Source organism: Chrysemys picta, chromosome 15, assembly GCF_011386835.1.
Source record: "Chrysemys picta bellii isolate R12L10 chromosome 15, ASM1138683v2, whole genome shotgun sequence".
In the NCBI taxonomy this organism is placed as follows: domain Eukaryota; kingdom Metazoa; phylum Chordata; order Testudines; family Emydidae; genus Chrysemys; species Chrysemys picta.
In genome coordinates, this window is record NC_088805.1 from 32,185,903 (window position 1) to 32,200,061 (window position 14,159).

Consider the following 14,159-nt stretch of genomic DNA (forward strand, 5'->3'; position numbering starts at 1 on the left):
GCCTTCGCAGGCGGAAATGCCCCCATGATTCCAGGTGTCACTGTTATCCTGTCACGCCAGTTTAGAAGGAGATAAAAGGGAAGTCGCTGAGCTGAACCCTGGATAGGTCACAAGACCAACATGAAGGTAAATTACCTTAGAGAGACAGTCGGCAGGAGAGGGAATGAAATGCCCTAAATGTCACGTGAGGTCCATGCAAATCATCAGTAACTGCAGAAAATAAACAAACACTCAAAATATGCGAAGTCTTTGATTCCCTCCATACCAAGGGCTTTTAACACACGGCTAGTGAGGCTGAAAATGTCTGCCAAGGGCTTTGATGGGTAGAGATGCCATCCAAGGGCTAATCATGATTAAAAATGTAGACGAGGAAGCAGGCTGTCAGTGTTTGGGCTGTCCCTGGCCCACGGCCCCTCCACTCTCAGGGGAGCGCTGTGGTCTAATGATACAAGCACCGGAGATCCTAAACGCTAATCCCAGCTCTCACACCAACTCCCCGTGTAGCCCAGAGCATGTCACGTCCCTGCTCCGTGCCTCAGTTTCCCCTCTGTAAAATGAGGATCATTGTCTATTTAAATGCCTCCCTTGTACTGGTATTTTAAGGATTAATTATCCAGTGTTTTAAAGTGATCAGAAGATGGAAAGTGCCAACTAAGCGTCATGTATTATTCACACAGCCCTTGTCAGAAGCTGTTGAGGACGGGGTTGTTTTAGCCGCACACTACTCCTGGAAGGGAAATAACCTGGGATTTTCGGATGGCCTGAATGGCTGATCAAAGCACTGATGACAATTATCTTTACCCATCTCTGAGGGATCCCGGCCTCACCCATCTAGTCTGAGGGAGAAGAGAGCAGCCCAGCGTGATGGCCTGATGAAAAGATTAATGGCTTTCCTGCTGCTCCCTCTTGTTTTGCCAGCCTGTCATTTAGAATCCCTTCCCGCCTCCTTTAATTATTTTACATGTACAGATGCTCCCAGCTTCACCGGCTACAAAGCTAATTACATGAGTCAGGTGCGGAAATAGTGCAATGCCATTCTTCCCCCCCGCCACATAGTCACTCGTGCTGGCTAATTCCTGACTTCAGTAACGGAGAGAAGCAGAAGAGGCCTTGCTGAAATGGTCACAGTGGTGGAGTGGCAGGGGAGAGAGACAGAGAACCCCACCTTGGATATTGGATATTAGGAAACACTATTTCACTAGGGGGGTGGTGAAGCACTGGAATGGGTTACCTACGGAGGTGGTGGAATCTCCATCCTTAGAGGTTTTTAAGGCCCGGCTTGACAAAGCCCTGGCTGGGATGATTTAGTTGGGGTTGGTCCTGCTTTGAGCAGGGCGTTGGCCTAGATACCTCCTGAGGTCCCTTCCAGCCCTGATCTTCTGTGATTCTATAACACCGCTAGGGCTGCATCAGCTAAACCGGGCCACCCCATTCATGTTATGCAACTCTGCAGTGGCTCCTTTTCGGTTTCTACGTGGCTTTTGTGCTGGTGCTGGGTTCCCTGGGCTGGAGACTGCACAGCCACAGCATGGGCAGCAGCCGTACGAACTCCCGACCCGGCCGGGAAGGCTCGCCGGGCGCCAGACTAGCTGAGCACACGTCTGCACTGCAGCCACTAGAGCAGCGAGCCCTGGCGCTGCAGCCGCTGTCGTGTAGACACTCCCTGCATTGCAGACGGGTTTTCTCCCTCGAGGCAGGTGATCCACCTCTCCAAGAGGCAGGAACTAGGTCGGCAGAAGGACTCTTCCGTTGATCTAGCTGCGTCTACAGTGGGACTTAGGTCAACCTGACTACGGCACTCAGAGCTCAGGATTTTCCATAGCCCTGAGCGAGGTACCGAGGTTGACCTACGTTTTAGGTGGAGACCAGGCCTTAGTCATCAGTGGAGAGACCAGGCCCTGTGAGTTGCGGCAGAGGCTTTGTGGCAGGGACACACATACGTCTCTCCGGTGCAGCAGAGCTGTGGTCTATATTTAGGACTGGATTCCTAAGTCAAACCCCTATGGACGGTCCAGGGGATTCAGGGCCTGGTCCAGCCCCCACCAGAGACAATGGAAAGGCTCCCTCTGGTCAGGCCTAGTGGTCAGAGCCAAGAGCCAGAGTCAGGAGTCGGAAACCGAGCTGGGCTGGAGCAGGGCAGGGAACAAGGCAGGCTAAGGAGCGATGGCAGGTGCGGGCCAAGTGCTGCTGCTGGGCTGAAGAGCAGTCCTGGCGATGCCACTCAGCCACGCTGGTGCTGCGGTTACCAGCTGATCCCAGGCCCCTCATGTCTGGCATTAGGCCCCAGTGGTATTGGGAACTGTACCTTTAAGTGGTTTAGCTGCCCAGACAGGAAGGCTGCGGGACGGGTGCTGCCGAAGCCTGTGCTCTGTTCTGCAGAGGTACTTGGGAACTACCTCACTGAATAAAGGGGATCTCTTCCCAGCCCCTGGGGCCCCGTGTGGTTACTGCACAGCGCGGTCCCTGGCCCAGCGCACACTGTTGTGTTCTGCGCACTAGAGGGATGGCCTGTGCAGATCACAGAACAAAACACTGCCCTTTGTCCCTCATTAGCTGTGCTGTATCAGTACCATTGCCGGGAATGTCTAGTTCAGAAACACACAGGAAAAGATCTCCTTGTTTAAGCCTTTTAATGGCATCACAGCAGCCGCAGATGAGAAGGCAGAAAAACTGAAGCTGAATTTAAACAAAAGCCCTTCTCTGTGATGCATTTGGATAGGGTAATAACTCATTAAATGGGTGGATGGAAGGAAAAAAATCCGGAAGAGTAAAGATTCATTACTACATTACTAACATCTTGTAATATAGATTAAGAGACAGAGCGGCGTAAAAGAGAAAAGCTCATTACCATGTCACCGTGCGGGAGTTACAAAAAGAGAAAGAAAATGAAAGTCCCTGGCAAGTTCTAATTACTTCTCTCCAGCAATTCGCTCCTGCACATGCCCCTGAATGGAGAACCCCTCTGCACACCTCAGCAGCTCTGTCATCCTGGCCTTACCCCAGCCTGAACCCATTGAAATCAATGCAAACTTTCCCACTGACGTCAGTGGCCTGTGAATCCGGCCCTTGATGAATTATAGGGGAAATTCAGCTCTGTGCATAAGGCCTAGACATGGGGTGAAGTGGGATTTAAGTGGTACCTCGGCCTTGTGGAATATAAGTGGCTCCTAACGAGACTTTGTGCTGGCGCTCTGCCCAGGGGTGAATCTCACCTTATTAGACGTTTCAGACCCCAGTCCTCTTACCGAGCCCACTGCAAGCCGCCCAGCACATCAAGCCCTGAGCCACTGACATGCTGCAAATTAGGTCCCCGCATCGCAGCGATAAGGACAGAGCAGCTAATTATAATAAAATTACATTTATAAAAAACTCTTGACATTCTTGGCAAGAAACATCATTTCCTTAGAGAGATTTCAGCTCCATGTAAAGATGTTTGGGTTTTTTCTAGGGGGCGAACGAGTCTGTTCGTTTGGGTTGGAAGGATTCTTCCCCCTGCCCCCGTCTTAATGACACATGTTCCGGGAGCTTAAATTAGTTCACTCTTTGATTTCCCTTTGCAGTTCCTGGCAGGAAGCTGCACATATGGTACCTTTCTGCCTGGCTGATGCTCCCTGGCACAAGGCCACTGTACCAATGTGTAGCTGACAGTTATCCCAGACACAGAGGGGAGTCCCCAGGACTGTGCTGGTTACCTACCTCCCCGTGATAAAGGAGAAATCTGCTTCAAGAGAGCCAGAAACCCCCCGGCTCTTTCTTTCATCCTCTTCTGTACGTTTCCCAAGTACAGCCTAACCCGAGACAGAATTGAAATAGCTGGAAAGTGACTGCTGCCATGCGGGCTGCCGGCTAGAGCTATAGCTCTGCAAAGCCTTCCCTCGCCCGGGGCCTGCTGCTGACACCCGTCAGGAATGCCTGCGCGTCAGCTTGCTGGGTAAGTGCTGCAATGCATGAATCAGCACCTGCCCCCTTCGGAGATCTGTCTCCAGCCTACGTACCCGCCTGAAATTTCTCCTCCGCAGACAGGCCCTGGAAACGGGGAAAGCCGCCGTAAAGCAGAGCAGCTCAATTGTCATGCTGCTCCAATGACTGTTCCTTAAATATTTCCCGTCTCAATTTGTCAGCGTGACTTTGGGGCCGGCCTTCACCTGACAAACCTGGTTTGGAAACAGAACCATCCTTGAGTGATTTCAGCACAACACACGTCAGGAAGTCTCTGGATTTTTCCAGTGATTCAGAACAGACACAATGAGCTAAATCCAGCACAGGTGAAAACCCAATGGAAGTCAGTGGAGTTGCTTTAACTTATACAAAGGCTGAGTTTGGCTGTGTTCGTTTCAGCTATTCCAATTAATCCACCCCTAATCAACAAGGAATTAATGTTGAAATCTGAGCCCAGGTCTCTGTCTGCCTAGAGAGGCTTTTCATTGGGGCGTTTGCCATTGGAGACTGGAACAAACAAGACAATCGTGTACAAGTTAGGCACACGTTCGTTGCATGCTCCTGTGCACATAGGAATCGAGCTGTCAGTTCTTGCCTCTCATCCAGGAAGCCCAAGAAAAAGTGAATTGCCCCCCAAAACAAGCACACGTGCAGGAGTCTCCAACTCCCCCCCCCCCCCCACGCCAGTGCCTGGCACGGAGCCCTAATGCTGCTCCTTCCCTTCTGAGAGCCCCCTGGAGTCGAGTCTCCTCTCCCACCAATTTCACAATGGTTTCAATGAGGTGCCCCCTGATTTACACTGGGGGCAGTGAAAGGAGAATCTACCTGCCGTCTCCCCCAGCCCAGACTGTTAGTCTGAGCCCTCCAGGAAGCGTGTCAGGGAGCCAGGACCCAACCCACCACAGCCTCAGTAAATCAAAGCCAACCCAGTCTGGAAGTGAAGTGGAGCCAGTGAGAGCCATGAGTTCCCTGCAGCTAATGCAGCCGGAGGGAATGCACCATGGGCCAGCAGCATCCCGGGGTATCTCCAAGCTCTCAGTCGAGACATCACCAAGGCAGGGCTCACTGTGGCCAGGTCTGGAGCCTAAAGAGAACCCCGCAAAGACTAGCCAGGGCCCATTTGGTCAGCCATGCCTGCTGGGCCTGCAGAAGCAGTTGGGGAGGGAGAGACCCAAGATCACCTCCATGCTGTGAGCAGAGGGGACAGCCCTCATGGCCACGCTGGTCCAGTGGTTAAGGTGATAAGACTTAGGAGAGCCAGGTTCAACTCCCTGCTCTGCCTCAGACTTCCTGGATAACCCTGGGCAACTTACTTAGCCTCTATGCCTCAGTTTCCCCATCTATAAACACAAGCCAGATTGCAAAGTGCTTTCACATCTACAGATGAAAAGTGCTGCATGGGAGCCAGGGATCCTTCCCCAACCAAGCAGCTTCGCCTCCCGCTGGCTGGCTGGGGCTTGACCTCAGGTAGCTCATGCTCCCAACACTGGCCAGGCACTGGGAGAGCCAGCTTGCCAGCAGGGTCTGAAGTGCTGAATGATGCTGAAGGTGGCTTGGATAGGGAGCACGGCCTCTCTCAGGCCAGCACAGTTGCTTTTGTTGTTCTGTTTCCAGGCTAAAAAAGTGAGCTGCCAATTTGTTTTCCTTTGAAAAATTAGAGACGAAAGCAGCCCACGAGTCAGTGGCGGTGACCCGGAATTGCTGGCATTATCCGTCTTGCGGATGGGTCCTGCTGTTATTACCCCAAGTTATAAAGCACGGCCCCTTGCTCATAACTTCCCAGTGATCGTAAAACCTGGATGGAACTTGTGACCAGTCCCATAAAGTGCATTATTGCTCTGCACCAGCAGACTAAAGGCATTCACTCCTCAGCCTTCAATGGAGCAATGTGGCTGTTGACAGCAGGGCTGGTCTGCAATGCCTGGCAGCAGTGATCAGACTGGTGCCATCGCTGAGGGCAGTGGGCAGCTGGCAGAGCCCTCAAAGTAAAGCAAAGTGGCTCTGGCCTTTGTCCCTTCTCTCTAGCGTGGGGCTCCTAGGGTACTAATCCACGTGGCATCCAAAGGGATGATTTCCAAGGGCAGTTTAATGCCTGTTGACGCTCAGTGGGACTGGAGCATCTCACCGTCCTTTGTGCCATTGACACCTCCCCTTAAAGGATCTTCGCTGGCACATCTAAGCCCTGGCTATTAGGAATCCATTTCTCAAGCTACCCGGTCACGAGAACCAGGACCCCAGCTGTGCATCTTCCTTTAATCTCTCCATTTTCTTCCCACCCCCATCTGGGGTTATTAGACCATTTTCTCTCCTGGGTATAATGTGTGTCACATGGATGTGGACACTAGGACTATAACCACATCCATTGGCATTCAGAGAAGGCAAACGCTGCTCTTTTTTATAATGGGCCTCTCTTTTCTTTGCTGGAGTCCCATCTTACACGGAATGCCCTTTAAAGTCAGTGGTCCAAATTCTCCTCACCTTACTGAAACAGATTAACGTGTTGACTGCAAAAGGGCTACTCGCATGAATAAGACTAGAAGTAAGTTGGTCCTTTTCTGCATATAATTCTTGCTGATTCACCGCGGGGAGACTGATCTCCCGCTTCTGGTCTGAATGGGGACAGAAGTGGCAGCTAGGCCTTGGTGAATTTCATCATTCCTGGACAAGTAGTTAGGTTCACAGATTCCCAGGGGCAGATCCCCTGCTGGTGACATTCACTTCACTGGAGTTGTGACAGTCTACACCAGCTGAGGAGAGAAGATAGATATTCTATCCAGCCCCTCCATGGATAGAAGACATTGTTATGTCATCTCCTCTGACCACCTGCGTAATGCAGGCCAGGGAACCTCACCCGCTGTTGTCTGCATCAAGCCCATCAGTTCTGTCTGAGCTAGAGCATAGCCCAAGCTTGATGTCTCAGCTGGGTTCATAAATGTATTCCCAACTTAACATGCTGGAGGAAAAGCTCCTGTTTCTCCTCATTTCATGCCTGCTGAAAACTTTCTGCCCTTGGCCTTTCTCACAGTTGCCTTGGCTACTTCCTCACTTGCTGCCTCTAAAACGGGACCCCTTCTAAACTAAACTCCTGCTCTCCTCATTTGACCCTCCAGTTCCTCCTGCCTCCAAGGGGTTCCAGCGGCACTCGCTCACTCATCGCACAGCCTTGAAACTTAGGCCTTATGCTGGGATGTTGCTGTTGCTGCTCACTCATCATAATCAGGACATCTTTGCCAAAGAGCCTGGCAGCTACGAACTGCGCTGGACACAAGCTCTTGGAGAGGCTCTATACTGCAGACACTTCTATTCAGAATGGCAATCAGGGAGCAAGGAGAAAAGAGGAACGTTGATTTTCTGCAGTTCTCGCTTTGTCAGCTTTAGGGGTTCAATGCGGGAACATCATGAATACAGGAGAGGGGTTGAAAGACATCTGGAAAATTACATAAAATATGTACATTTCAGGGTCCCCATCCAGCCATGCTCTTAAGCAGATGCTTAATTTTAAGCAGGTGAATAATCGAGTTGACTACTCACCTACTGAAAGGTAAGCACATGCTAAAGGGATCACCTGGATCGGGGCCTCAAGGCATATTTTCCTCCTGTGTTTAAGGAGTCTAGTGAGAAAATAACAAGGCTCTGTTCTGAGCTTGATTTTCACATATACCCCCTGAGATAGGAGCTACTGACCTTGCTGATGCCAGGACAGAGGTACAGTCTAGGCACCAACTTGCATCATTAAATTACATGAAACCCAGCTTTGTTTTTAAAAAATTAAACCAAAACTTCTCCTGGCAACCAATAGCGGTCAAGGTTTCTTTTTGGTTAGAAATGATCATTTTCTCACTCAAGGTCTTCGCCAGCGTCTATCGAAGTCAATGGAAAGGGGCCCATGCATGGCAGCAGGAGTTGGTTGGGGGCTTTATACAACAAAGGTTGGTTTTTAATGGCACAGGTGACAGGTGCCCGACTCTTCTTCAAAGTCAGCAGGAATTGGTCACCTAAGTCTACTGGTGCCTTTGCAAATCTCCCCCCAAGTCAGCAAGGCAGGAAATAGATACTTCTGCTGGGGCCAAGGAAACCAAGTGGTGAGAGTTTTAGAATGTGTACTGCCCACTACTGGCCAAAATATGTACCCATACATATATATGTCACCATCTGTTCCTATTCATCATTGGCCTTACAGCTCATCAGGCAAAGGGCTGTGTCCTTAAGTCGAATATCAGCAACTCAGATCTGCCCAAAGTGTTGTGGAGACTCACTGCCTGCTGGTGATTGTTTAGCGGGGAGGTAATGGGTGAAGAAGCACTTTGCATCCTTCAGGCCCAAACTTGTAGTCCTGAATCGGGTGAGGATTTGGCACTTTCTTGGGACTGAATTAGGGAAGGGCAGGGCCGGCTCCAGGCACCAGCCCACCAAGCATGTGCTTGGGGCGGCGCCTGGAGGGGGGCGGCGCGGCGGGGTGCTCCGGCCCGAGAGCGGGGCTGCGACTGGGCTCGCTGCCCTCTCCCCGGCTCTCCAGCCGGTCGGGGATTGCGGGCCCGCAGCAGGGCTCGGCGCCCTCCCCTGCTGCGCTGGGGGGGGGCGGGGGGCGGCGGGGGGCTTTTTTGCCTAGGGCGGCAAAAAAGCCAGAGCCGGCCCTGGGGAAGGGTTTATGGGTGTTTGGGGAAGGGGAGTAGTTTCATTGTTAATCAAGTTTGGTGTCATTTCTCCTGAGGAAATCTAGCTCCTTGCAGCCACGAGATCAAAAGGCTCAAAGTGCTACAAATTGCTTTACGAGGCTCCTATCAATGTGATATCCAAGGGCTGCTGGAGCTCCTGCCCTTGGTGTTACAGCACATCTGCTGGTGTTGTGAAGATGATCATTCTTATGTGATGAGAAATCAAGCAAATTTTATAACAACAACAACAACAACAAATTCTTCTAGTCACCACATCATCACAAGCACATGCAATTAGAAGCTAATGTTTTGGGAAGTGCTAAATATAGGGCCTTGGTCTTCACGTCCTTAAGAAAACAAATGGCAGCTGTTGAGTATCTCATTGCTGAAATACCAGCCTCTTTATTATGCTAAAAGAACATGGAAAACAAATGTGGGGTTACTTGTTAGCTACCAGGTTCCAAGCACTAATTAAAAGGCCTTTCTACTGCTCACTGGAAATATTAGCTGCTTTATTTTCTGTAAATGGCCATCTATGGAAGCAGTGATACCTACAAGCAGATGCCTTGTGCAAGAGCTAATTGTAAATAACAATTTAGCTTACAAAGGAACCTGCTTTTCTCTCAGCTCTTCTGGGCCACCGATTTCAGTCCTAGAGCAGTTGCTTTTGCGCTCTCTTCCCCAGGGTAGAAGCTAGACCTTCTTATGCTATATTCCCCCAGTGCAGTTTGCATTTTCAGAGTTCTCTGTCGCTGATTTTTAACTCCTTCAGACTTCCTCTATAACCATGGGCATTGTTGGAGCAGGTCACTTCCTGCTAGCAGCATTGCAGTGAAAGATTCCAGCCAGATTAAATAATAAGCCACATTTTTCCTGTCATAGTAGCAAACCAGACCAGGAGGGGAGGGAGACTGTTGTATCATTCAGCAGTGATCATTGCAGGAATGGAACTAATGGCTGCACTGATAGGTCTCTAGTGAGCCCGGCCCAGTTTGCCTTGGCTTGGTTGCTGGGACAGTGACCTTTAAGGAGCCGGGGGCTTGTAAGAGCTCCATGACTGTTGCAAAAAGAATGAGGAGTCCTTGTGGCACCTTAGAGACTAACAAATTTATTTGGGCATAAGCTTTCATGGGCTAAAACCCACTTCATCAGATGCATGGAGTGGAAAATACAGTAGGAAGATATATATATACACAGAGAACATGAAAAAATGGGTGTTGCCATACCAACTATAACGAGACTAATCAATTAAGGTGGGCTATTATCAGCAGGAGAAAAAAAACTTTGGTAGTGATAATCAGGATGGCCCATTTCCAACAGTTGACAAGAAGGTGTGAGTAACAGTAGGAGGAAAAAATTAGCATGGGGAAATAGGTTTTACTTTGTGTAATGACCCATCCACTCCCAGTCTTTATTCAAGCCTAATTTAATGGTGTCCAGTTTGCAAATTAATTCCAATTCCACTCTGATGACTGTTGCAGTTGGCTCTGTAATGGATGTGCTGTGAGCCCTTTCCGGAGGAGACACAACAGCCCAGATGTCCAGGGCAATGGTGTAATTACTGACAGGAACCCTGTGGGCACTAGTCAGCCATTGGCATCTACAAATGTAGGTGTTCCATGCATTGCATCAAAGCCATCCTGTGCAGAGAGCAGACACTAGTCTCAACGCAGCCCTCTACATGGGGCAATGTCACAGAGCTCTGGCAAAGTTCAGGTTCCTTCCCTTGAAAATGTGGCCCTGTTATTTAAAGGCCCCTGGGGAGCTGCTTCCAGTTACAGCAGATTTGCCCGAACCAACGCAATGGCACTTCATCCCGGGGCAGATCCTGTCACAATGTGATGAAAGCTTTCTGTAGGCCGGGCCGTATGGGAGGAGGGGTGTGCATGGAGAGCGACGGGCCTGGCTGAGACAGAACCTGCCTGAGAACATCCACGGAGCTCAGCCTCACCCCAGGGAGGGCAGGCAACGCACACAGAGTTACTATGGCAACGTAGTGAAATGCACCTTTTGAAAGCAGGAGGTGACTGGGAGCACCGTGATGCACATTGCTCAGGGGGCAATATAGCCATGGCTTAGGGGTGATGTGCTATTCTGCCTACTAACTTCCAGTCACATTATCAAATTTGTCCTCTTCAGTCACTCAAATAATTAACCGCCTTAAAGTAAAACGCATCCCCATTCACCATACCGGCACCTCTCTGAAGCAGCTGTCCTCTCCAGAATCTCAGCTTGCTTACTTGCTTTGAGTCCATAGCTGTTCTGGGTGATGAAGAAAACCTTAGCCCTGGGTGTGACAGAGTCAGCTGAAACTCTCCCTGAGCGCTCCACATTCCTCCAGTTATCTCGGCAAGCGGGTAACAGGTGCCCTGTGACCAGACAGCCATAGAATCAAAGAAGTGTAAGGTTGGACAGGACCTCAAGAGGTCATCTAGTCCAGTCCCCTGCATTGAGGCAGGACCAAGCAAATCTTTTTCATCCTGACAGGTGTCTGTCTGTCTCTAACCCGTTCTTTAACTGCCCCTCCAGTGACAGGGATTCACAACCTCCCTTGGAAGCCTGTTCCAGAGCTTCACTGTCCTTATAGTTAGAAAGATTTTCCTAATATCTAACCTAAATCTCCCTTGCTGCAGATTAACTTCTTGTTCCACCTTCATGGACATGGAGAACAATTGATCACTCTCCTCTTTATAACAGGACTTAATGTATTTGAAGGCTGTTATCAGGTTCCCCCTCTGTCTTCTCTTCTCAACACTAACCATGCCCAGTTCTTTTTAACTTTCCCTCACAGGTCAGGGTTTCTAAGCCTTTGATCATTTTTGTTGCTCTCCTCTGGACTCCCTCCAATGTGTCCATGTCTTTCTTCAAGTGCGGTGCCCAGAACTGGACACAGTGCCCAGTGAGGTCTCACCAATGCCGAGTAAAGCAGGTCTATTACTTCCTGTGTCTCACATACAGCACTCCTGTTAATCCTCCCCAGAATGATACTAGCCTTTTTTGCAAATGCATCACACTGTCGACTCATCTTCAATTTGTGATTCATTCTAACCCCCAGGTCCTTTTCAGCAGTACTATACCGTCTAGCGAGGGAGTCCCCATTTTGTAGTTGTCTGTTTGATTTTTTTTCTTCCTAAGTCTAGCACTTTGCACTTGTCTGTACTGAATTTCATCTTGTTGATTTCAGACCAATTCTCCAATTTTTCAAGGTCATTTTTGATTCGAATCCTGTCTTCCAAAGAACTTTCAGACCTTCCCAGCTTGGTGTCATCCATAGATTTTATAAGCACACTCTCCAGTCCATTACCCAAGTCATTAATGAAAATATTGAATAGTACCAGACCCAGGACGGACCCCCTAGAGACGCCCTCTCAGTCTGCTAGTGAACCATTGATAACTACTCTTTGAGTACAGTTTCTCAACCAGTTTTTCACCCACTTCATAGTAGGTTCATCTAGACCACATTTCCCTAGTTGGCTCTTAAGAATGTCATGTGGCACTTGTCAAAAGCCATACTAAAAATCAAGCTATATCACCTCTACTGCTCCCCCTCCCCGCCCACTAGGCCAGTAACCCTGTCAACGAAGGAAATTAGATTGGTTTGGCATGATTGATCTTGACAAATCCATGTTGGCCACTACAGTATTTATAGTCCTATTACCTAGGTGCTTATGATGATGATGGTGATGATCATTTAAAGGTCAACGTCACTAACTATTTCATTCTTCGGGTAAGAAAAGAGAGGGAGGGTCACAGATGTGCACAATTGACACTGAGTGATGATTCATTTGGAGCCACAAGTGGGTGGAGGTTGGTAGGTACCATCACTAATTTTTCCCCAATTAAGGGCTCCAGTGGCACTCGGGGAGCAGCAGTTTCCTATTTTGAACATCTCCACAATCTACTGCCATTCTGATTACTCACATGGGCGAAGCTTGGAAGAGTACCCCTGTACCCTCCACCTTCTTTTTCCCCCAGTATGATCTCGATAATAACAGCATAATTTAACAGTGCAGTAAATTCATGTTGGCACAAAGGTCCAGTTCCCGCCTGAGTGTACATGTCTAAAGCACTATGTACTCCAGGTGCCATGTAAATCACAATACCCCCCGAGGCAGCTCTCCATGCAGGACACGGACCAAGTAAGAAGCACAATGGGGTAGGGGTTCAATCAGGGAGCTGGGAGGCAGGGGACCTGGGTTCTACTACTGACTCAGCCAGCAGCTTCCTTTGGCAGGTCACCGCAGTGGGGATAACACTTGCCAGGCGTGGTGCAGCACTTTGAGCTACTCAGATGAAAGGCCCTGTCAGTGCAGAACAGGAGTCAGGACCATGCTAAGCAGCCGAGAAGGGAGGTGTCCGTATTGTGTAGGGGATCTCGAGTGCCAGGCCAGGGCAAAGCTCACAGTGTGTTGTTTGTCTGCTGTTAAGGTGAAGAGTGTGAACCTGTCAGAGGGTGAGGTGCTCGCCATTCGTGGAGTGGATGATGACAACTTGGTGATCTTAGCCAATCAGACACTTTTGGTGGAGGGTCAGGTGATTCGCAGCCCAACCAACACTATTTCCGTTTACTTCCGGACATTCCAAGACGATGTGGTTGGGACTTTTCAGCTTCATTATCAGGGTACGTGTTCATTAATCGAAACTAGTGAGCCCCTCCCCAGCCCCCGGGGTGAGAACCCAGCGGGGGGCCTTGCACACCAGGCCCCCCGGCACAGCCAGGTGAGTGGCTGGGGTAGTGGGCTGCAACCCAGGAGACTTGGGTTTTATTCCTGACTCTCTAACTGATTCGCTGTGTGACCTTGGTCAAGCCACTTCACCTCTCCCGTGCCACGGGGCAGCTCCCATTGCAGTCGGGAGATGGAGGGGAGGAGGGAATCAGACCCTGGGTGTCGTCTTTGCAGAATCCTTTCCTAGCCCTGGCTAAAGATGCTACATGAGTGGGACTTGTTAGAAGATGAAATGTCCTTCCCCATCTACTGTGCCAATCCCTCTGCCACTGGCCCTGTATCCTGAACGGCTGTTGGGCCACAAGTGCAGTCATTACAAGCATGGGCAGAAGCACATTTGGTTGACATTTTTTGGTAGCTCCCAAGCTCAGGGTGAAGCCAGGGACTGAGAGCGAAATACCCCAGCCCTCATTCGGCCTAAGGCCTCTGAATAAAACCAGTTTGTGTCCATTGTAGCTGAACACAATCTGCCCCTGCACAAGCTTTCACCTGCTTAGGAGAGGAATAAATAATCAAACCCTAACTGCAGGCTTCACTCCCGAGTTTTGCAGGGGCTTCTGCCCCTTGGGGGGTGTGACTGTGTTCTGTGGGACTGTGCTCGGAGGGTCTGCGCCAGCAAAGCAGGTAGGCATGTAAGGAAACCCATCGTCTTCCTGTTCTTAGACTTAGGCTCATGCTTTAATGCTTTGCTGGATCAGGGCCCGAGTGAGCCGCCATCTCTATTCTATGACACTTCCCGTACAGACACAGGTTAGTTCTTCGTATGGGCCTTGACAAGTCTAGCCTGTCAGGCACATTTCCAGCGATTTTATTTTCCCCTAGGTGCGCTGCGTTCTGT

The 14,159-nt window shown here is 49.9% G+C and overlaps 1 protein-coding gene across 2 annotated transcripts in view; it reads left to right on the forward strand.

The window, feature by feature from the left end:
• Positions 1-14,159, forward strand: part of SEZ6L (seizure related 6 homolog like) — a 155,228-nt gene that overhangs the window by 95,653 nt on the left and 45,416 nt on the right. For both annotated transcript variants that reach the window (XM_065568899.1, XM_065568897.1), the window contains exon 4: positions 13,023-13,215. In XM_065568899.1, coding sequence (XP_065424971.1) covers positions 13,023-13,215 — 193 coding nt within the window. The remainder of the gene's footprint in view (positions 1-13,022; positions 13,216-14,159) is intronic.